General features: G+C 44.1%; 2 protein-coding genes across 5 annotated transcripts in view; one reads left to right on the forward strand and one right to left on the reverse strand.

Moving 5' to 3' along the window:
- The window catches only part of AGK (acylglycerol kinase), an 81,417-nt gene extending 59,092 nt beyond the window's left edge, over nt 1-22,325 (forward strand). For 3 of the 4 annotated variants that reach the window (XM_045495907.1, XM_045495909.1, XM_045495908.1), the window contains exons 10-16: nt 772-851; nt 7,299-7,356; nt 11,705-11,852; nt 12,291-12,388; nt 18,409-18,479; nt 20,387-20,471; nt 21,518-22,325. In XM_045495907.1, coding sequence (XP_045351863.1) covers nt 772-851; nt 7,299-7,356; nt 11,705-11,852; nt 12,291-12,388; nt 18,409-18,479; nt 20,387-20,471; nt 21,518-21,655 — 678 coding nt within the window. In that variant the 3' untranslated portion in view covers nt 21,656-22,325. Of the gene's footprint in view, nt 1-771; nt 852-7,298; nt 7,357-11,704; nt 11,853-12,290; nt 12,389-18,408; nt 18,484-20,386; nt 20,472-21,517 lie in introns of those variants that run through there. The other variant, XM_045495910.1, reaches the window with a different exon arrangement.
- Nucleotides 15,111-23,217, reverse strand: part of DENND11 (DENN domain containing 11) — a 54,761-nt gene continuing 46,654 nt past the window's right edge. Inside the window, exon 10 of the mRNA XM_045495904.1 lies at nt 15,111-15,897. The gene's annotated coding sequence lies outside the window, so the exon portion shown is untranslated. The remainder of the gene's footprint in view (nt 15,898-23,217) is intronic.

Genomic DNA, 23,217 nt, shown 5'->3' on the forward strand with positions numbered 1-23,217 from the left:
GAGCTGAAGGTGGGACACTTAACCGATTGAGCCACCCAGGTGCCCCAATCCGAATCACTTTTTATTCTGACTTGTTGTGACAGATAACTGGCTGTATTGTTAGATGCTCGGGTGAAACTTTCTAGAGTACCAGGATTCTGGTCTTACTTGAGAACACTTGGACCTCTAAAGAGAATGCAGGCTGAAATGATCTTTGCCTTGGGCAAGTCTGAGAGAGAAGTACTTCTGGCTGACCCGACTTCTGATTGGTCAAAAAGCCAGCATAGTTAGGTATTTCTTTTACAGTCTGAAGTATGATAATATGTTCCCTTGCCAGCAGATTCATGAGGCCTAATATATAACAATTAATTTCATTTTATAGGATGGTTTATTCGGGTCCTTTTACTGAGTACTCAGTTAATTTCTGAGATTTTGAACACCCTTTTTATTTTTATTTATTTATTTTTAACGTTTATTTATTTTTGAGACAGAGACAGGGCATGAACGGGGGAGGGTCAGAGAGAGAGGGAGACACAGAATCGGAAACAGGCTCCAGGCTCTGAGCAGTCAGCACAGAGCCCGACGCGGGGCTCGAACTCATGGACAGTGAAATCGTGACCTGAGCTGAAGTTAGACGCTTAACCGACTGAGCCACCCAGGCGCCCCTTGAACACCCTTTTTAGAATTTGGTTTGAGGAAAACTAGGCTGTGAGCATTTGCTGGGTACTTAACTATAGAGAGTTCCAAGTTAACTGTAATCATTAATTTAAAATGAATGTATTTAACTTCCAGGGTGAAAAGGAAAAGCCCGTGTTTGCAGTGACCGGCCTTCGATGGGGATCCTTCAGAGACGCTGGCGTCAAAGTTAGCAAGTAAAGGATTACTATACTGCCGTGGGATGATTTTTTAAAAATCTTGTTTTGCTCCTGTCCTTGACATTTTGATCTACAGTGATCTTCTAGGAAGAAATCCGGTGGGCCTGCCGGTTGAATTATGTGTGACTAATACAGGTAGAGGTTTGTATCTTCCACACAGAGCAGTTAGGGAAGGTTCGGTTCCCCGTCCCCCCCCCCAGCTTGGTATTGGAGTGGAGGAGATGCATCTCTGTCCCTGGAGGTCATATTTGAGGGCAGGTTAGGCTCATGCTACACAGAAGTTGCCTATCATCCTGCAGCCTGCTCAGCTGGGCACCAAGTGAAAGACAGTGCTGGAGCCCCAGCCTTATGGAACTTTTACCGCCCTGGTCTCAAGACTGCCTGAGAGGTGTTTTGGGTTTCTTTTTTCCCCCTTTTAAAAAAAACTTTAATTGTTGTTAGTTAAAATGCAGTGCAGTATTGGTTTCAGCAGTAGAATTCAGTGATTCATCACTTACATGCAACACCCAGTGCTCATCCCAACAAGTGCCCTCCTTAGTATCCATCACCCATCTAGCCCATCCCCCACCCACCTCCCTCCATCAACCCTCCGTTCTCTGTATTTAAGAGTCTCTTAAGGTTTGCCTTCCTCTATTCTCTTTCAGCACCCCCTTCCCATATGTTCATCTGTTTTGTTTCTTAAATTCCATATATGAGTGAAATCATACGGTATGTGTCTTTCTCAGATTGACTTATTTTGCTTAGCTTAATACACTCTGGCTCCACCCATGTCATTGCAAATGGCAAGATTTCATTCTTTTTGATTGCCAAGTAACATTCAATTGTATATATATATATATATCACATCTTTTTTTTTTTTTTTTTATTACTTTATTTTTTGAAGGCAGAGAGAGACAGAGTGCCAGTAGGGGAGGCGCAGAGAGAGAGGGAGACACAGAATCTGAAGCAGGCTCCAGGCTCTGAGCTGTCAGCACAGAGCCCGATGAGGGGCCCAAACTCACAAACTGTGAGATCATGACCTGAGCTGAAGTCGGACGCTCAACTGACTGAGCCACCCAGGCTCCCCTATACCACATCTTCTTTATCCATTCATCAGTCAGTGGATATTTGGACTCTTTCCATAGTTTGGCTATTGTTGATAATGCCGCTATAAACATTGGGGTGCCTGTGCCCCTTTGAATCAGCATTTTTGTATCCTTTGGGTAAATAATAGTGCAATTGCTGCATCATAGGAATAGTTCTATTTTTAGTTTCTTGAGGAACCTCCATACTGTTTTCCAGTGTGGCTGTACCAGTTTGCATTCCCACAACAGTGCAAGAGCGATCCCCTTTCTCCACATCCTCACCAACACCTGTTGTTTCTTGGCTTGTTAATTTTAGCCATTCTGACAGGTGTGAGGTGGTATCTCATTGTGGTTTTGATTTGTATTTCCCTGATGATGAGTGATGTTGAGCATCTTTTCACGTGTCTTTTAGCCATCTGGATGTCGTCTTTGAAAAGTGTCTATTCATGTCTTCTGCCCATATTTGTTTTTTTGGTGTTAAGTTTGATAAGTTCTGTATAGATTTTGGATACTAACCCTTTATCTGATATGTCATTTGCAATTATCTTAGCCCATTCCATCAGTTTCCTTTTAGTTTTCTTGATTCTTTCCTTCACTGTGCAGAAGCTTTTTATCTTGATGAAGTCCCAATAGACCTGTTTGCTTTTCTTTCCCTTGCCTTCAGCCTTGTGTCTAGTAAGAAGAACCTTACACCTAAAGGACTAGAAAAGGAGCAGCAAATAAAGCCTAAAGCCAACAGAAGAAGGGAAATTATAAAGATTAGAGCAGAAATTAATAATATAGAAACAACAACAACAACAATAACAAAAAACAGTAGAAGAGATCAATGAAACTAAGAGTTGGTTCTTTGAAAGAGTAAACAAAATTGATTAGTTTATCAAAAAGAAAAGAGAGAGGATTCAAATAGATAAAATCACAAATGAAAGAGGAGAGATCACAACCAACACCACAGAAATACAATTATAAGAGAATGCAATGAAACATTACATGCCAACACATTGGGCAATCTGGAAGAAATGGGCAAATTCCTAGAAGCTCACAACCTACCAAAACTGAAACAGGAAGAAATAGACAATTTGAACAGACCCATAACCAGCAAATAAATTGAATCAGTAATCAAAAATCTCCCAACAAACAAGAGTCCTGGGCCAGATGGCTTCCCAGGGAAATTCTACCAGACTTTTAAAGAAGAGTTAATACCTATTCCTCTCAAACCGTTCCAAAAAATAGAAATGGAAGGAACACTTCCAAACTCACTCTATGAAGCCAGAAGCCAGCATTACCTTGATTCCAAAATCAGACAAAGACCCCTAAAAAGGAGAATGGTAGGCCAATATCCCTAACATGGATACAGATATTTTCAATAATATATTAGCACATTGAATTCAATAGTACATTAAAAGAATTATCCACCATGACCAAGTGGAATTTATTCCTGGGCTGCAGGGCTGGTTCGATATTGGCAAATCAATCAACATGATACACCACATTAATAAAAGAAAGGATAAGAACCATATGATCCTGTTGATAGATGCAGAAAAAGCATTTGAGAAAATACAGCATCCATTCCTAATGAAAAGCCTCAACAAAGTAGGGATAGACGGAACATACCTCAACATCATAAAGGCCATATACGAAAGACCCACAGCTAATGTCATCCTCAATGGGGAAGAACTAAGAGCCTTTTCCCTACAGCCAGGAACAGGACAAGGATGTCCACTTTCACCATGACTATTTAACATAGTACTGGAAGTCTTAGCCTCAGCAATCAGACAACAAAAAGAAATGAAAGGCATCCAAATCAGCAAGGAAGAAGTCAGACTTTCACTATCTGCAGATGACATGATAGTCTATGTAGAAAACCTGAAAGACTAGCAAAAAATTGCTAGAACTAATACATGAGTTCAGCAAAGTCTCAGGATACAAAATCGATGTGCAGAAATCTGTTGCATTTCTATACACCAATAACAAAGCAGGAGAAAAATCAAGGAATTGATCCCATTTGCAATGGCAGCAAAAACAGTAAGATACCTGGGAATAAACCTAACTAAAGAGGTAAAAGTTCTGTACTCTGAAAACTATAGAATACTGACAAAAGACATTGAAGAGGACACAAAGAAATGGAAAAGCTTTCCGTGCTCATGGATTGGAAGAACAAACATTGTTAAAATATCTATACTATGCAAAGCAATCTACACATGGAATGCAGCCCCTGTCAAAATACCACCAGCATTTTTGTGTAGAGCCAGAACAAATGTAAGATTTGTATGGAACCACAAAAGGATAGCCAAAGCAATCCTGAAAAAAACAAAACTGGAGGCATCGCAATTCTGGATTTGAAGCTATATCACAAAGCTGTAGTCATCAAGACAATGTGGTACTGGCACAAAAATGGGTACATAGATCAATGGAACAGAATAGAAGACCCAGAAATGGACCTACATCTGTATGGCCAACTAATCTTCGACAGAGCAAGAAAGAGTATCTGAGGGAAAATAGTCTCTTCAACAAATGGTGTTGGGAAAACCGGACCACTTTCTGAACACCATGCACAAAAATAAATGCAAAGTGGATGGAAGACCTAAATGTGAGACAGGAAACCATCAAAATCCTAGAAGAGAACGCAGGCAGAAACCTCTTTGACCTCGGCCAGAGCAACTTCTTGAGATGTGTTCTTTTTGAAAGCCTAGCTACATGACAGTGATACTTGGAAATTGGGAGGGTCAGGCGGATGCTGACTATGTATTTCTTGTATATTCTTGTAAATCTATCCACTGTATAACTCAAGCCTAGCAGATTGAGAGACTGCAGGCTGCCTATCTGAGAGGGAAGAAAGGTGGACGCCTGGTGGTGTTTGGAGCTGGAAGAAACAGACCCGTGGAGTCAGGGATGAGAAGCTGTCGCTGGCTTCCACAGAAATGGACTTATTTTTGCAAAGTTCATTGTGCTAAATGAAACTATTGGCTTGGAGAGAGGGTGTGCCGTGTTCTGTTAGAAGTGGAGGGTGGTGCAGGCAAAGGCTTCCTGAGGTGGGACCAAGGAGACACTGCATGAGGTTTGGTCCATATCTGGTGGGTGGTGCCTTTTTTTTTTTTTTTTTTTAACTTTCCTTAACATCGGGCTTACAGGTTTAGTGCAGTTTAAATGAGTTATGATCGATCTGACACATAGCTTTTATCAAGAAAACTCTTTCCTCATAGGCTTTCCCACCACACTTTCTTTACAGAAATTTCTCGTACTTGTCTCACTTTTGTATCCTGCCGATGAAGTTCGAGAGTGGAATGTCAGAGATGGGTTGTATTATACTACGCCCTGCAGTTGTTTAGCGTTTCACATTGTTTTTATTTGCAAGTTTGCTATGATTACGTTGACTGCACCAATCACCCTAGGTTTTATCTGTGATCTCGAATACCAGCAACTCCACCAAGAGGAATTGCTTAGTTTTCCCTGAAAGAGTCTGATGAGAACAAATGGCTTCCTGAAATGTGTTCATTGACAACTGAGCACTAGCATAGGTCAGCCCCTCTAGGGATATCTCACACGCTTGCCTGTATTTTGGTTGGTTTTGGAACAGTGACTTTAAAATTTTGGGTGGTGGTTTCTAACACCTCGAGTAGGACTCGAGTTGCTCCGTGTGCTGTGGGGGAAACAGTAGGCTTGCAAGCCATGGTTTCCTAGCTGGCCATCAGGCTACAAGTGCCATCTCAAGTTCTGCTATTGGTAGAGATGAGTGGAACTATGGATAGTGAGAAATAAACCGCCTTTCTCTCTGGCTAGCTGGGAAGAGAAGTCAATTATTACGTAAGCTTAAATCAGATGATCAAGGCCCTCATTAGTAGCATCACAGTATTAACCTGGATAATAATTAGGATGGTTCCACATGGCTCATTGGAGCCTATCAAACCTCCTTATTCTGGCATTCAAGGCCCAACTTAATCTGTCATCAACTCTAATTCCATAGTTACATATCTTTACTTTTAAGTTTTTGCTGTGGGTGTTATTCTCAGTGGTTCCTGTGCCTTTGCTTCTCTTCTCGCCTAGAATGATTCCTTTCCCTCTTCCATGTATCTAAATCCAAACGATCCTTCTAAATCCCACACCTTTACTTTGCTCCTGAGCCGTTCGTTATATAGGCGTGGCTGCTCTGACGATTTTTGGCCCTGAGTGATTTCTTATCCCTTCTTGACTCTCCTTACCGATAAACGGCGATGGGTTTATACCAATATATATATATACATGGTCATTTATCATTTTCTGCTACTTTTTTGGGTTTTCTCAAATTATAAGCCTTCAAAGGCAGGAATTTTATACTCTGTATTTCTTCTGTTTGCTTCATATACATAGTAAGTGCTAAATAAATGCATATTGATCAGAATCAAATAGGGCACACTTCAGATGTGCTGGTAGGGGCCGGAGAGGAAGAGGAATCTATTTTATGCCACTTTTCTAGTTTCCAGTAGTCATCTTTCTCTTTACACCAGGCTTTTATGTATTTAGCAACATGAAGACCCTCTTCATTCCTAGATTTAACACTTGCCATTTTAAAGCTGTATAACACGAGTAATGTGAAGCTATGCTGATTTACAGATTTTAATTCTGAGTGTGTGTGTGTGTGTGTGTGTGTGTGTGTGAGAGAGAGAGAGAGAGAGAGAAAGAGAACATGGTATACAGGATACACTTAGCTTGTGAGTCACACACCAGATCACCTGGCATCTGCCTCTCATTGTGGCTTCATTGTCCTCCACTCATTGCCCTTTTGAATGTAGACTCCACTACGTTCTCTGGTTGAAAGTGTACATTACAGTGATACCTGGGAATTGAGAGAGTCAGGGAGTTGCTGATTATGTATTTCTTACAAATTGCAAGGATCTATAGCCAGTGTATAACTAATTACACGCTGTTCGACGCGGCATTGAAATGCAGATTAAAAACTTAACTGCCTTACTTTTTTCTGCTAAAGCACAATCCCTAAGCCTCCAGAGCTCAGAGTAGAGTGTAATTCTTAGTACACCGCTCACACTAGGGGGCTTATGACTAGTGCTCCCAGTAGAGGCAGAAATCGAATGTAGTGTCCTTCATGAATGGTCTCTATCATGTTGATAGTTCCCTTAATTTTCTTTAAAAAAATTTTTAAAAATCTTTATTTATTTTTGAGAGAGAGACAGAGTGTGAGTAGGGGAGGAGCAGAGAGAGAGGGAGACACAGAATCCGAAGCAGGCTCCAGGCTCTGAGCTGTCAGCACAGAGCCCGACGTGGGGCCCGAGCCCACAAACCGTGAGATCATGACCTGAGCCGAAGTTGGATGCTCAACCAACTGAGCCACCCAGGTACCCCAGTTCTCTTAATTTTCTAATTAGATTTTTATCTTGATCTTTCTCAGGTACTGGTACCTTGGTCCCCTAAAAACCAAAGCGGCTCACTTCTTCAGTACTCTTAAGGTAAATGCAATTTACAGTGTAGAAATTTGCCCTGTGTTATTGTGTTGTTAGTCTGTGATGTGTGTATTTGGATTTTGAAAAATCCCTTGCTACAGATACATATGACATGCTCCAATGCTGTAAAATGGGGGATATTTACATAGGTACGAATGCAGAAAGCATTCCTGTTAACTAAGCAGTCACCCCTCCTCTACCAGCTCATTCCCTCCATTACCAAACCCATACTTAATTTGTTGTTGATATTCCATTTCTTTTTGCCTATTTATTCACTCACTCTTGCCAGACAAACCTGAAACAGAATGACCTAGATCTCATCAGTGATTTGTAAGGGTATCTGTATTAGTATCTGGAAATGAATTGGAGATTTGTATCTGAATGTAGGATTGTACAGACTTGTGTATAATGAAGTCTGCTTCAGACAGTGCTAGCGAAATATGCGTAGTAGTTACTGTCTTGGACGGTACAAATAAAGAATATTTCCAACATTGGAGAATGTTCTATCGGGCAGTGCTGCAGCTATAGACTATACACTGAAAAATGTTGGCATAGAGAAAAGCTGAACAATGTGTATTAATGGAAATGCTAATAGAAAAGTCATCCTTATCTGCGGGTGATCTATTGTATTCAGCTTTTATGCAAATCAAAGCTCTAAACACAAAATTTGGCAGGTCAATCTGAAAATTGGCAGATGAAGTTTGTAGTGAAAACCTTGGTTCTAATGTTAATATTCAGAGTATCAAGTGTTTTTCTAACTATAAAAGTGATGTATGTCCATTGCAAAACATTTGGAAAACAAAGCTCCCTTTACCTTCTAAATAAATTCCCACTGTGTTAAAGAAATGTAAAAACATGAAATCCCTAAAGTACTAGGGGTAACCAATTTACATGATTATGAAAACGAACTTGGAGGGCAATGCGTTTCTACACCGAAAGCAGACTAAAACGCACAATGCATTGTTACTCTTGCTTAAGAGAATAATTTCAGTGGTGGAGTAGTAGGTGCATTTAGGAAGAATAGAGTACCTATTTAAGTTGTAGAGTAGGGAGAATGTGAACTGTTTCCACCATTTCTTTAGTGAACAGTTTTTTTTTTTTTTTAAGTTTATTTTTGAGAGAGAGAGTGAGAGTGGGGAAGGGACAGAGAGAGAGGGAGACAGAATCCGAAGCAGGCTCCAGGCTCTGAGCTGTCAGCACAGAGCCTGATGTGGGGCTTGAACTCCCGAACTGCAAGATCACGACCTGAGCTAAAAGCAGATGCTTAACCTACTGACCCACCCAGGTGCCCATTGAACGGTTTTTAATATCTTTTGTGGCAAGCCCTGCTAATGCTTGGAATACAAAGTCAAATAAGGCTGGTTTCCTGTCCCCAAGAAGGAGAATGTGAAGGACAAGTAAATCCGTGGTTTGGCAAGTGCTGGGAGAGCATGGAAGGATGAGGTGGGAGCGGAGAGGAGGGGCACTCATGTCTGACTCAGGGACAGCAGTCTTTTCAGAGCAGGGAACAGTTTTACTAAAGTTTGAAATCTGTACAAGACTAGATCGAGGGAATTCTGAGTGGAGGAGCCACTGTGGGATGGCCCTGTGCTGTCACGTGGCCAGTGCAATAGAATGGCAGGAAGGGGGTTTTGGGGGGTTGGGGAGGGGCCGGTCACGGCAGGTCTGAATGTGGGATCTAACTTATACCATCAAAGTGTTGGGGAGTTACTGAGTCTTAAGCAGGGGAGAGACATGAGCAGGTATGCATTTTAGAAAAGTTACCTGTCAGCAGTGTAGACAAGAGATGGCAGTGGGCGGTTAAGGCGAGGGCACCAGATCGAAGATTGTGGAAGTAAGTCAGGTGGGAGGGGATGAGGCCTACATAGGGTGAGAACAGTGCGTGTCGACAAGAAGGATAGATTACAGAGATACTGAGGTTGACCCCTCACAAGTGGGAAGGAGAGTATGGGACCCCCAGATTTCTGGTCTCAGGGACTAGTTGGCTACCTAGAGTTTTCCATCAACATTGCCAATATTAGAGTAGGATCAAGTTTGTAAAGAGAAATGAAATGTTCAGTTTGCCATATACGGAGTGTAACCTCCCTGTGGTACAGGCCAGTGGAGACATAATTGTGACTTTGGTCTGAAGAAACCGGTGTAGACATCGTAAGTGTCTGAGTGCCATTGTGACTGTGGGTTGGATGAGGATGTGTGCAGGACAGATGGTCAGGGATACAGGGATGGCCCCAAGCAATGTAAGCATTTAAAGAGCCTCAAAGCTGCCTCCGGAGCCGGAGCCCGAGGGGAGGGAAGTCCCCGGGAGGGGACACACGCACATTAGTGGGAGCCAGAGCCTCGTGAGGCAGCGGCACAGAGGCTAAATAAGGGCAGGAAAGTGTCCCCTGAGCTCGGCGGCCTCTGAAGGTCTGGTCACCTCCTGAGTGGAGCTGCTGAGCCACATTGAAGCAAGTTAGGGAATAAATGGGAGGGGAAGAAGTGGACACAGGATTGGGCCACTCCCTCAGGAAGCCTGACTTTGACGGGAAGGAGATAGAAAAGGCAAAAACTAGTGAGAAATATGGGGCCAGTGGAGTGTTGTTTTTATTGATTGGAGAGAGAGCCATGTCTTTATACCCTGAAACGAGAAAGGGAGACTAGGGACAGGTGAGGGGAGACACAAAGCGTGACTGAGGTGGCAAAATGCACGCGCAGGAAGGAGGGCGTGGGGCCCATGGACGGGCCTTGAACAGAGGAAGGGGAGCCCTTTTCCTTCAGACAGAAGAGAAATAAAGCAGAGGTCCAGGTGGAAACAGGTTTACAGAGTGTTCAGGCAGTTCTCACTGATGTCTCGATAGTCTCACTGAAGCGTAGGGAGCAAAGAGATCTGTTGAAAACGAGGTGGGTGGTAGTGGGAGGGGGGATTTGAAGAAAGATGAAAACAGGGAGGTTGAGAAGGATTATCAAATGGCATTGAGAACCTGAGACCAAGAATTGTGACACTCATGTGCCCCTTTCCCTGTATCAGTTCTTAGCTGGAGTGTTGTTTGCCCTTCTAATAACACTGAGCCATGATGTACAAGTACAGAAACGTAGTGATAAGACTGATCCAGAATAGGGGCTTTTCAGGGCCCCTACTATGGAACACCAAAGACATAAGAGAGCCAACAGTGATGGGAAAGGAGCGATTTGAAGTAATCAACTGTTAATTAGGTACTGAAGCAAATGGGGTCAGGGACAGGAATTCTCAATGTGATTAGAAATGTGGTGTGGTTAGGATCTTCAGGGCTCTAAAACTAACACCCCTGTCTTCCTCTCCTGAGTCTGAACCAGGTTATGAAAGCAAATGCAGGAACCAGGCAGAGGGAGATCAAAATACCAGCCTTATAAATGTCAGCAGGAGTAAAGGACACAGCTTAGATAATACGGTCACAATCAGATTTCCGAGTACTCCAAATTGAATTCATCCCCTTAAAACGTCTCCTTCAGGGCAGACTGCTGTAGGAAGCAGAGTCCCCAGGACGGCCGCTTTCAGAGAGAGAGAGAGAGAGAGAGTGAGAGAGAGAGAAACCAAAATTGTTACTCCTTTGTAATTCACTGCATGGAACTCTGAGAACAGGGAGGAGTGGTTCACCCTAAGAGGTATATTGAGCACAAAAGAATCAGTCAAAAGAAGAATATGGGGTGTGGTTAGAGAGTAGGATATCAAGGTTTTAGACTTCCATGGTGGAATAGTTCTGGGTAACAGGAACGACCAGGATGTGGCCATGGAAATGGGTGGCTTGGGGCAGGGATTAGAGATGATGTCAAGGACTGAGAGGCTAGGGTGTTGTTTTAATTATTCCTGTAGACACTGATGAGGTGGACTTGGGGTGTCAGGAAGTAGAAGACAAAAAAATCTAGAGTGTGAGAATGATGGACTTTGAAGCCTTGGGCTGGATCACGAGGCTGGCCGAAGCCACTCTGGCCTCTGTGTGGAGTACGATTCCAGAAGTGAAGAAGGTATTCGATGCAGCGGGACTGCATGCGTGTCATTTTTGTGTCATTTTCTGTAAACCGAAGATAAACTCATTATGGGATGATTGTATGCTCATTCAAATGGTTGTTTTTGGAGAAGCGTAAGCAGTGGAGGTTAGTCCACGTGGACCTTCTGCTCTGTGAGAGCCGTGGAGGCAGCAGTCACGGCGTTCATGGTTCTCAAGATAGAAGACAGGCCTTTGGTAGGAAAAGAAAGCTTGGGGACTCCATGCTCCAAAGTAGAGATGATTCCAGTCAGTGAGAGGTTATTAATTAGTGTCCAGGCAGGTGCAGGTAGAGACACTCCCAGAGTTGGGACCGGTGTGTGCCTGACAAGCTTCTCTCTTCACATTAAAAGGAGTGGCCTCAGACTCATCAAGCCTCTATCTCGTACACGGGACCCACAGAGAGACTTCCCAGTGGAGCAGAAGAGACCCCTCCCCGGCCCTCTTTGTACAGGAGAATCCTGCGAAGGCTCGCGTCCTACTGGGCCCAACCGCAGGACGGTGAGCCGTGTGGTGGTGCCGCGGCCCGTTCGGGACTGCCTGGCGCGGGCCCCAGATCAGCGCGAGAGACTTCTCTCGCGCAGGGAGAGCCTTTCAAGGATCCTTGAATTAGCCGTGTGTGCGCCACAGAGCAGGACCCGAGTCAGCACAGCGTCCGGATGTGGCAGCAGCCCGTGCCTTTGCTGACCAACTGCGGCTCCCCCGTTCTGTCACCAAGCTTGATGTTCTTGTGGCTGCTTGGGTGGGGGTGTCGCAGGCGTAGAGATGCCACTGGCGCGTGGCTCTTTATCCTGTGTGTAAGAGCTGGGGAAGGAAACGGGGGGAGAGTCAGCAGCCAGGCTTAGGAGGCCAAGCGGAGCAGCCGGCAGGTGGCCGTTGGTGGGGCAGTGGTGGAATGCTAACGGGAGCACTTGACCTGAGTCTCATGCACCCACGCAGCCCTGTCCCAGGAGCTGAGCCCCGAGGTCTGGAAAGAAGTGCAGCTGTCCACCATTGAACTGTCCATCACCACACGGAACAGCCAGCTGGACCTGACGGTGAGTGTGGCTCTTTATTAGAAGAGCATTTGGTATCTGGGAAAAGTGACCGAGAGAGAGAGGAAAGGATGGGGAAGAAGAGGATGTGGTGTGCTTTTGAGGAATAATAGCAATGAAAAGAAACAGCAAGTGAACAGCCCACTTAACGGGCTCTGAGCAAGGATTCTGGCCACTGCTTAGTAGACACGAAAAGTTGACCTGTTCCCTTTTGTCACGGGAATAGAAAATTGTGGAACTTTACCTGATCGACTCTCCATTATTTTTGTGACTACATTAAATGTATGGACTTAGGTCCCCAGGAGAAAAAAAGATATATATACATACATAGAATCCAGTCTGTTGACATACACTGTCCAGTGCAGTGGCCTCTAGACCCGTGGCTCTTTGGGTTAAATAAACTCTAGCACTCATTTCTTTAGTCACAATAGCCACATTTCAAGTGCCCGTTAGCCATAGTGGCAAGTAGCTACCACACTGGAAAGCACAGATACAAAATGTTTCTGTTAGTGCAGAAAGTTCTGAATTGTGCCCCTATTGACAATGCACCAAAAAATGTTGACATGATACAGAGGTCGGCACACTGGTCTGCCACCTGTTTTTGTATAACCCACAAACTAAGAATCGATGTTACATTTTTAAATGGGTGTAAGAAAATCAAAAAGAATAGTTTGTGATGTGCAGAAAGAATAGGAAATTCGAGTTTCAATGTCCATAAGTAAAGTTTAATTGGAAGAACCACGTTCATTCACATACATGCTGTCTGGCTGCTTTCGTGCCATGACGGCAGAGTCGAGTAGTTGCCACAGACTCTCTGGCCCCAAAGCCTAGAATATTGACTCTCGGGCCATTTGGAGTTTTCTGACCCCTGCTACAGAGAAAACCTTAGTAGTTTGTTAGTGAGAATGCTAATAGAAAAGTTGTCCTAACCTGTGGACCAATTACTAAGATCGGGTTTTATGTAGATCCAAGTAGTATATTTACACTTGACCCAGTCAGTCTGGAGACTGAACGTGGGGATTGAACGTATGAGTACAGTGGGGAGTTCGCCTCTAATGTTAACAGAGTACTGATTTGTTTTCCAACTATAAGAGTAATATGTGTCCATTCTATAAGATTTGGATAACACAGCTTCCTTCCCCTAGATTAATTCAAGTTGGATTAAAGAGTTAAATTAGAAAGATAAAACCATGAAAGCACTCGACTGAAAGCTAAGTGATTATTGATGTAAACTTGGGGAGGACCAGGTCTTTCTAAGCATGGCATCTAAAGCAAAAATCATATTGATGCATTTGCCTACTCATAATGAAAGAAACTATAAACAAACTTTTAATGACAAATTGGGAAAAAGAAGTGATAGAGCAGGAGTTAATAGCTTTCTTTTATAACAAATTCTTAAGAAATAGGCAGAGTACTAATATAAAAGGCACAGGACAAGAATAGAAATTCACAAAGGACATAAACCTGAAAAAATAGCTTACATTTGCTGAATGTAAGCGAGGCGCTGTCCTAAGAATTTTACATAGTGTCAACTCATGGGATCTAACTTAGAACTACCTTATCAGGTAGATGTAACTTTTATAAACATGTAATGGGTAAGGAAACAGAAAAAAGTCTCAACACCAAAGAAGTGCAAATTAAAATAATAACTATTGAAATGTCCTAAATTAAGCATGCTAGTGTGCCCTGTTGGGGTCGGTGGGCGAGTGGGCACTCTTGTGCCTTTCTGCTGGAACGGTAAATCAGAACACCCTTTCCTGATGGCATCTTGGTGATCTCTATGAGGCATCTAAAACATAAGCACACCTTTGGCCCTGTTGAGTATGTTTCCAGAATTTATCGTACAGGAACAGTCAGATGCATACATAGTGTAGACATGCCCTTCTTACATGATGGGATTCTGAACACACTGGTGGAAGTGAATGTAGTAAGGTTGAAAAAATAGTTTTTGTTCCGGAGGATTTCAAGAAGAAAGATAAAATTTCTAATTACGCATTGCTTTTATACCCAGTCTCTGATAATGTGTGTTTCTAGTATTTTGTTCATGTTCTTCATCGTCGTTCTTTTCTCTGATGATGGAATACCAGTGAATGGATGGAGTTCAGTCGAGGATGTGATTGTGGCTCAAGATTAGCCACATGCAATTAGGAGAGTGTAGGGTACTGTGCTGCTTATCACCCATAGCAGCGCATTCATTTCCTTTTTCCACACCTCTTTGTAGAAATAGAAGCAAATGCAATAAAATAATTCAAAGACAATGATGCCGCCATGTAATAGCTCAAAATTCATTTATCGTTTAAAAAAGTACATTCAGAGTCAAAGAGGCTTTAAGGGGTGTGGAGTGTGTGCAAATTAGGATCTCTTGTTCAGCTTTGTTCACTGTATTTATAATAGCAAAGTATATGAAACAAATGAACCAAGGGACTGGTTAAATACATTCTGGTGCATTTATTTAAAATGTTCTCTGTTTACGGACATGGAAAGATAGTTATCATATATTGTTAAGTGAAAAACCAGGCTAGTGTGGTATGCATCACATGATTCTATTTTTATCTTAAAAAGAAACACTTTTACTCTCTCTAAAAAAAAGAAAAAAGAAACACTTTCACCTATAATTGAGTTTGGTGAATGATGGAGGCAGGGCTTCAGTTTTATAATCTTTTCTGATAGAAAGCCAGTTGTCCAAGCAGCATTTACTGAATTTCCTCACCCTCGTCTCCCCCATCTGCTGTAAACCCCCGTTGTATTGTAAGTGTAGGTATACATGGACGTGTTCAGTTTCTCTCTTCAATTGATCTGATTTTCTAGGCCTGGATTAGTACTATGCTGCTTTTAATTATTATCATTTTATAAATCCTTCAGTGTTTTTCTTCTTAAAGAGTCTCTTGGCTATTCTTGGTTCTTTGACCTCTATAAATTTCTTAGAAGGTTTATTAGGTTTCACATAAAAATCTGTCATATTGATCAGGATTACACTGAATCTGTAGATCAGTTTGAGGAGAAATGACATTTCTATAATATTGACTCTGCTATCATATGAAGTGGCATAGCTCTTCATTAGGTTTTTAATGCCTTTCAATGAAGTTTTATAGTTTTCTCTACCATGTTGTCTTTTGTTGGATATATTCCTGGTTATCTTAATTTTTGATGCTATTGTAGATAGTATCCCTTAAAAATTCATTTTCAAATATTTTAGGTGGACATGTAATTGATTTTTTTTATAGATATGTGATCAACAATCTTATAACCAAGTTCTGATTTATCATTTATGGATTCCTTTGGATTTCCTATGGATTCATCCATATCAGCTGCAAGTGGTGCAAGTTTTGTGTTTCCTTTCAACTACTTGGCCTTCTAATCTTTTCTCTTACCGCCGTGGCTGGGACCTCAGTTGAGTGTTAAGTATAAGTAGGGCTAGCAGACGTCATTGTCTTACTCCGATGTAGACAGAAAGGTTTCGTTGCCTCATTCTTGAGTTTGATGGGACTTTTTAAAAATGTTTATTTACTTTTCTGAGAGAAAGAGAGAGAGAGACAGAGTGTGAGTGAAGGGAGGCGCGGAGAGAGAGGGAGACACAGATTCTGAAGCAGGCTTCAGGCTGAGCTGTCAGCACAGAGCCCGACGCGAGGCCCAAACTCATGAACCACGAGATCATGATCTGAGCCAAAGTCGGACGCTTCACTGACTGAGTCACCCAGGTGCCCCTTGATGGGATTTTTTTGTAGACACCTTTTGGAAGATGAAGGAAGTTCCCTTCTGTTCCTAATTTGCTAAGGGTTTTTTTTTTTATCATGAATGGATATTTAATTTTATCACGTCCCTTTCCAGCATCTACTGAGCAAGTCTTCTCATGTAATTCTGTGTGTCTACGATGTTGATTTTTGCACATGCACTATTTGTAAAAAACAAATCCTAGTCTTCTGTGTATAACTGTCTACTTCTCCCCTTAGATGGCTAATATGCTTTTCAATCTCAGTGTGTCCACAACAGCTCCTGTTCTTTACTTCCACCCCTGGATGCTGGTGCTCCATCCAGACTCCCCATTGCTGTTGACTGTAATTCCATTCTGTCTGTTGTTCAGGCCAAACACCTTGAAGCCACCCTCTTTCCCCTCCACATCTTTGTGGAAGTGCTGGTGGCTTCACCTTCTAATTACTGCCAGTGCTTAACACCATCTCCCCGAGTCACTGCTCTAAGCCACCATCATCTGCCTGGGTGATTCCAGTGGGTTCCTAAGTGGTTGCCCTGCTCCCCCCACCTTCCTCCTATTCTAACTACAGCAGCCAGAGAGGTCCTACTAAAATGAAGCCAGATCATATTTCTCTGTTTAGAACCTTCCAGTGACTCCTCATTTCACTCAACCTAACAGCTAAATTCCTTGGAATGGTCTATAGGCCCTAGGGCTCTGGCCTCCCTTCTTCTCTGACTTCCTATTTTCCCCTTCTCTCACTCTACTGCAGCTACACTGGCTTCCTCACTGCTCTTGGGCTTGTCGAGCATGCTTCCATCTTGGGCGCCCGCCCTGGTGGTTCTCTTTGTGTGGATTGCTCTTCCCTAGGCCAGTGGTTCTGAGTACAGTCCTTGGGAAGTTGTTAGAAATGGACATTCTCGGGCCTTACCCCAGGTCTACTGAGCCATAATCTGAGAATGGGGCCAGAGTCTGAGTTTTACCAAGCCTTGCAGGTGATACTTGCTGAAGTCTGAGAACCACAGTCCTGGATATCCATGTTGTTAATTCCCTCACCTCCTTCAGGTATCTGCTCAGAGATCACCCTCTCCCCACACCCCTGCCGCCTGAGTAAGGCTCACCTGGACCCCTACCACCCGTACCATCTGGTGTTTGTTGTGCTAGTTTTTATCTCACGTTCCTAATAAAGTCTCCTATACTTCTAATATACTTGTTTTCTAATATATTCTGTAATTTACCATGTATGTTTCTATGTAATTTGCTATTTTTGTACTGATACACTCTCACATGCTTCTAGTATATTCTATAACTTATTATGGTTAGGGTTTATTTTTATTTTTTATTTTTTTGGTTATCTTCACTCCCCAGTCAAATATAAACTCTTCGTAAGCAGAAATAATTGTTTTTTTTAGTTCACTGATGTAACTGACACACCTAGAAGAGTTTATGGTAGTTGACACTCAGCAAGTTGTTGGATAAAAGGTGAACCTAGAGCACAGTCATCCCCTCTATGATCTGTAATTCCTGGGAGAGAGAGAAAGTTGTGCTTTGGTAGCGCTCTTTAGTCTTAGGCAAAGGCTGTCTGCTCTCAGCAGATATCCTGGGGCAACAGATTCTGAACCTGTCCAAAAAGAAACAAAACCTCTACCTGAAGCAGACACAGACCAGATTTGTATCGCTAGCCACGGCCTGGTAGTAAACGGGGGCGGAGGGGTACAAGAGCCCAGTCTGGTTTTATAGCCACTTCCTCATAGCTCCGTTCTTCCAGAGCTCTCGGTGGTCCGTAATGGAAAGTTTTAAAAACATTACCGTGGCAGAAACGAGGTTGTGGACCTTCAGCTCTGGTCGCATATCAAAACTGCACGTAGAACATTAAAAAACACAGGTAGTGGGGCCCCGCACACCGAGCAGCGGCTCCAGCTGGTGTGGGGTGATGCTGGCGGACGGTGAGGATCCGGGCTTTGCCGGTGGCGGGGCTGAAACCTGGCCCGCAAGGGAGGGAACCGTACACACCAGAACAGCTCCGATGATGAGGGAAAGCCTCACAAATGTCCCGCTCGGAGTTCCGACAAACCTGAGTTTTCGTTTCGCTGTCTGGGGAGTAGGAACCAACTGAACAAGCAAGCAGTGATTAGCTTCATGCTACGTAAATTGTACCTCAACCAGAGTCTTAATGTAAAAGAAAGAAAGGGAGTGCATTCAGGATGGAGTTACTGAAAGTAAAGGCCTCTGTATAATAAAGAGCTTCAAAGTAGAAAACTCTGGGGCAAAGGAGGACAACAGGCCGCGTTCGCCAAAATGTAGAGTGCTAATGTTCGTCTTCCTGACCTTGTAGAGCAAAGAAGACTTCATGAACATCTGCATTGAACCCGACACTGTCAGCAAAGGAGACTTCATAACCATAGGGTAAGTGGACTGGGCTCCTAGGAAGTGCGGGTTCAGTGTTTGTATCCTCAGAAACACTCTTCAGAGCGCGTGCCCAGGAAGCCTCAGATGGAGACCCGGCAGAGGACTCATCTGCTTTGGGGACCGAGACGCCTTCTTTCTTTCAAATAGCTGGGCTGGCGGGTAGAGCACAGCTCTCCTGCTTTGGGCTTCCCTGTTCATTTTGGGAAAATCACGTCGTGGGAGCACGCACTGCCTTTCCAACGAAGTGAAGGGTTCTGTGTAGCATTGCACAGTGTCCAGGATTTTGGCTTCAGGGTCAGAGTTACTGGATACAAACCTGGATCTGCCACATCCTGGCCTTGTGACTTGGGGCGAACGCTTTAACTTCTCTGGCTCGTTTCCTCTGCGTGTAGAAAGGAATACTGTAATCCCATCTCACTACCTCAGGGTTGTCTTGGAGTCTCACATGAGAGCATGTGTGGGAAAGTCCTTGCTGTGAAGCACTTCACAGGGTGGGTTACTATGGACGTCGGTCCACCTTGTCCTATTCCCAGGGCAGTAATGAAAAACCTGAAAAGGTATTGAGTACCTTGGACATTCTCCAGGCTTTTCCCCTTTTCCACTAGCAAATATTCTCTAGTCCTGATTTGTTAAGGCCGACCTCTGCCAGAGTTTTATTGGTTAAGAACGGCCTAAACCCTCCCCCCACCAGTCTTCCACCCCTGAGGAGGCTGCGTGTTGCCATGCCAACTGGTAATCTGCTCAGCTATGTTATTTTGTGCTTTGTCCCAGAGCTCCCTCTTGTGCCGGTCTAAGGATTAGACATTGCTGCTGCCGCAGCCCTGTCTCCATGGCTACTCCATTGTCTGCACCAGAACCCGCAGCAGAATGGCTTTCGTTGGTTTGTGTTGTTCTTGCCTTTGCTACAGTCTTCAAATGCTGAATAGCTGATTCTGCAGCCTTTGATTTCCTTGCCGTATCTGTCGTAGAAGGGAAGAAGGGAAAAGCCTTTCCCTTCTCCTAGAGGTTGTTCAGAAGCCACACACTGTCTTGATTGAGAGTCTGGCCCACGGGGCCAGCTGTGCTCAAATTTCCTTCATAATACTGACGTCCAAAACTGAGACCAAAAACTGCTTATGTTTATGTTGCTTCGTGTAGGTGAAGTCATGATGCTCTGCATCATTGCCGTCGACATTTTCATCGGCAGCAGTAACACGATTTCCTTTGGTCTCTACAGGAAGTGAGATTCAGTCATGTCCGTTTCCTCTGGGTCTCTGAATAGAACATCGTGAAGCTGCTTTAGAAACCTCTGAAGTTCCGTATACTAACGAATTGGTTATCAATTAATGATAAAGAACGGACTAACTTGGATTAGCTTTTGCTCTCTCCACTGACCGTGACAAGCTCTCCAGGGTGTATGTGCATGAGGCGGGGTGTGTGGTCTGCTCGCTCTACTCCCAGGTAGATAGCGGTATATGCCAAGTGGTCTGTTAACGTGAATATAGAGCGTCCCCAGAACTGGTTGTTCACATACATCTATAACAGAAATGTCTCCTTTAAATTAGAATAAAGATATTTTCTCCTTAAGTAATGGACTCACAAGTATCAGATAGCAGAAGTTTATAAGTTCCCTACAAAAATTTCAATTCGTTCTAACTTTTAAATGGAGGATTTTTAATAGCTCAAGAATTAGGTACAAAATCACTCCATCTAACTTGATGCACCATTCTTTTCAGCAAATTAACCTTCTCAATCTAGAATGTATCGCACGGCTAAGCAAGAATCGGTGTGGGAAAATTCTTCGCTGAACCCCGCGATTCATCCTGTCACGAGCCGTCTGTTCACTCTCAACAAAAGAACTTGCTGTGCTCCGGCAGTCAGACGCAGCTGCCGGTGCCCAAGTGTGCTTTTTCTTGTACCGACAGAAGCAAAAAGGTGAGGGACCCCAGGCTGCGGGCGGCTGGCACCGAGTGTCTCCAGGCCAGCCAGTGCACCCTGCTGCTTCCTGAGGTGAGCGGGGGTGGGGGGCTCCGCTCCCACAGCTCTGGGTTGTCTTGGCCCATCTGCCTTTCCAGTGCCAGACCCGCACGCGGGCGCCTAGCATGGGCTGAGAGCACTTTGCCAGGCTCTGGGAGACCTGGGGAGCGGAGAGCACCCCCTGCCTGCGTCGGGGACCGGGACCGAGGTGCGGGCTTCCCGCAGACTTCCGGTGTTTTCAAGCCAGGGTTGTGTAAAGCGACCTTTGTGGCTCCTCAGCCTTTATTCTTCCGAGTGTAAAGTAGGCAGAGGCTGCCATCACAGAATTTTCTAGCTGGCAGACACTCCTCGTGGATTCTACCTTCGCATTTTTTATAAAGGATCAGGAAACCACGTTGGGGATGGCAGTAAGTTTTTCTGTATTACAAAATGCCAAGCTTAGAATAACCCATCGAAGTGGGGAAAATGTTAGGAATATAATCCAAATTACGTAGTTACTCTGTGAGTAATACCTCAGGAAAAAGCGTTGCTGCAGATGGCTTTGGCAGGCTTCATCGTCCCACGGCATTCAAAAAGGATTGTAGGTAAAACAGAAGCTGTCCCCACTGTGGTGCCACAGTTTCAACATAGCAAATGTGGAACTAAATGCACAAATTATGGAAGGTTTTGTAGCACCTGTAATATTAATATTGCTGTGCTTTAGCTATAAGGCTAAGCAAGTCCTCCAGAAGAACCATGCAAACCATCAGGTGGACAGAATGGTTTTCCTAGGTCCTAGAACGTTGTTAAGTTTAGGAAGTCCTGTAAGATGTGGCAGGACCCCCGTATTTTAGTAAGTATTTTAAAATCCTAACTTTGTTTCTCGACTCCCAAAATACCCTGGGAAGAGAGAGAAGCCAAACAAGGGGAGGGGGAGAAAAAAAAGAGCCGGTGGCAGAATGGAGACATTTCCGGAACCAGCACCAGTCAGAGGCAGTGACACGGGTTTTTTAAAGAACGGGAGGGTAATTCCCTGCGCGAGGGTGACGTTGTCCGGGGGCTGCGGGGGTGACAGCCGTTGCGAATACTCTCCTCCGCAGGGCACGGGGGGCTCTTTCAGCATCGACAGCGAGGAGTACGAGGCGATGCCCGTGGAGGTGAAGCTGCTGCCCCGGAAGCTGCAGTTCTTCTGCGACCCCAGGAAGCGGGAGCAGCTGCTGCCGCGCTCGGCCCCGTGAGCGCCCAGGGAGCGGCGGCACCCCCGGTGGGACCAAAAGGGAGCAGAGGCCTCGGCAAGTACCCGCCCCTCCCCGCCCCCCCCCGCCGCGCATGCTCCTTCCGTGTGACCACTGTCCCCCTCCGTGGCGCCGTCCCCGCCCGGGGTCCGCGTGCGGTGGAGGGAAAGGGGCCCGACCTCGCGCCGGCCCCCAGGTGCAGCCGGGCTTCTCCATGGGTGCTGCTGCTTTCTGAGCTCAGATTCGAATGTCGCTGGTCTCCGTCCTCCCCTCAGTCCAGAAACCTGTGAGGTGTTTCCCCCTCAGCCGCGATGCTGTAAGATACTAGTTTGTATTATTTTTTCCAGTAGCGCTTAAGTATTGGTTTGCATGAGAACCACCCGGGGGTGCATGCCGAAAACCTAGCAACTCAAGCTGGGGGTGGAGCCCCAGGATCTGCATTTCTAATTAAAAGCCCAGGTGCTTCTACTCCATGCGGTCCCCCAGCCTTGCTGGTCAGTGTGGCAAAGCACACCAGCCACCGTTCACACACCCCTACGAGTATTTTGGAAGATCGTGTATCCCTCACACTTTCTAGATATCAACTTAAGAGTTGCCAGTATGTGTATTTCCTGGTGTCATGTAAATATTGGTTATTTTAAAATAAAGCTGTTATATCACTCTTTTAAACATATTTGGTGCAATTTAAATATACAGCAATTTGACTCTCATCCTCCATTTACAAAAATACACGAATAGGTTCTTTGGTTATTTCTATACACTTTCAGCAAAGAATGCTATCGTGATCTATTTTCATGCTTGAAATTTTATCACTTGCCCTATTTTCTTGCCAACAAAAAATATAAATGGAAATTCTTTGGTGTTAACCCAGAACTAATATTGTTTTCATCCATTTTATTTCAGTAATTTTTAATTACCAAAAATGGATACTATAAACACTTTATGAGAATGCTCTTTATCCTAATGAGTTCAAGAACACATGTTACTTACAGCTTAGAACAGGACTCAACATCATTGATATTCCTTGTTCTTTATAGATCTAAGCACATAAGCACAAGAGAGGATTCTAATGTCATACATACAGTTCTTTGAATTCCTCTGGAATTCCATGTCAAAAATTATTAATGATCTTCCTTTACTTTGTTGAAAGCAGAAACCAGAAACTGGCTGATTTGAGAAGGATTTGCTAACCAGGCTTTATAGTCCTTTACTTTCAATACTACCATTGGGATTTACCCTTTGGTGCCCCTGAGGTTTTCAGACTCCAGAAGGCGATGCCCAGGTTGGAGGAGATGTGAGCCTTCCTCTTTGTAAAGAGGAAACAGGAGTGTAAAGGGGCAGATGGGCAGGCCTTGGCTACAGGCGCGTCCTTGGGCAGATCAGTTTTAGGACCGTATGTATGCCTGTGCCCATGAATCCCTTGGAGAGTGAAGACTAATGCTTCAAAGGATTACAAAGCAGCTACAAAAAGCTCATGAATGAAGATCACAAAAAAAAAAAAAAAACAAGGCTTACCTGTTCAGCTCTGTATCCTTCAGAGTGGTGTTAAAAGCCATGCTTTGGCC

This window comes from Leopardus geoffroyi, chromosome A2, assembly GCF_018350155.1.
Source record: "Leopardus geoffroyi isolate Oge1 chromosome A2, O.geoffroyi_Oge1_pat1.0, whole genome shotgun sequence".
Taxonomy (NCBI): Eukaryota; Metazoa; Chordata; class Mammalia; order Carnivora; family Felidae; genus Leopardus; species Leopardus geoffroyi.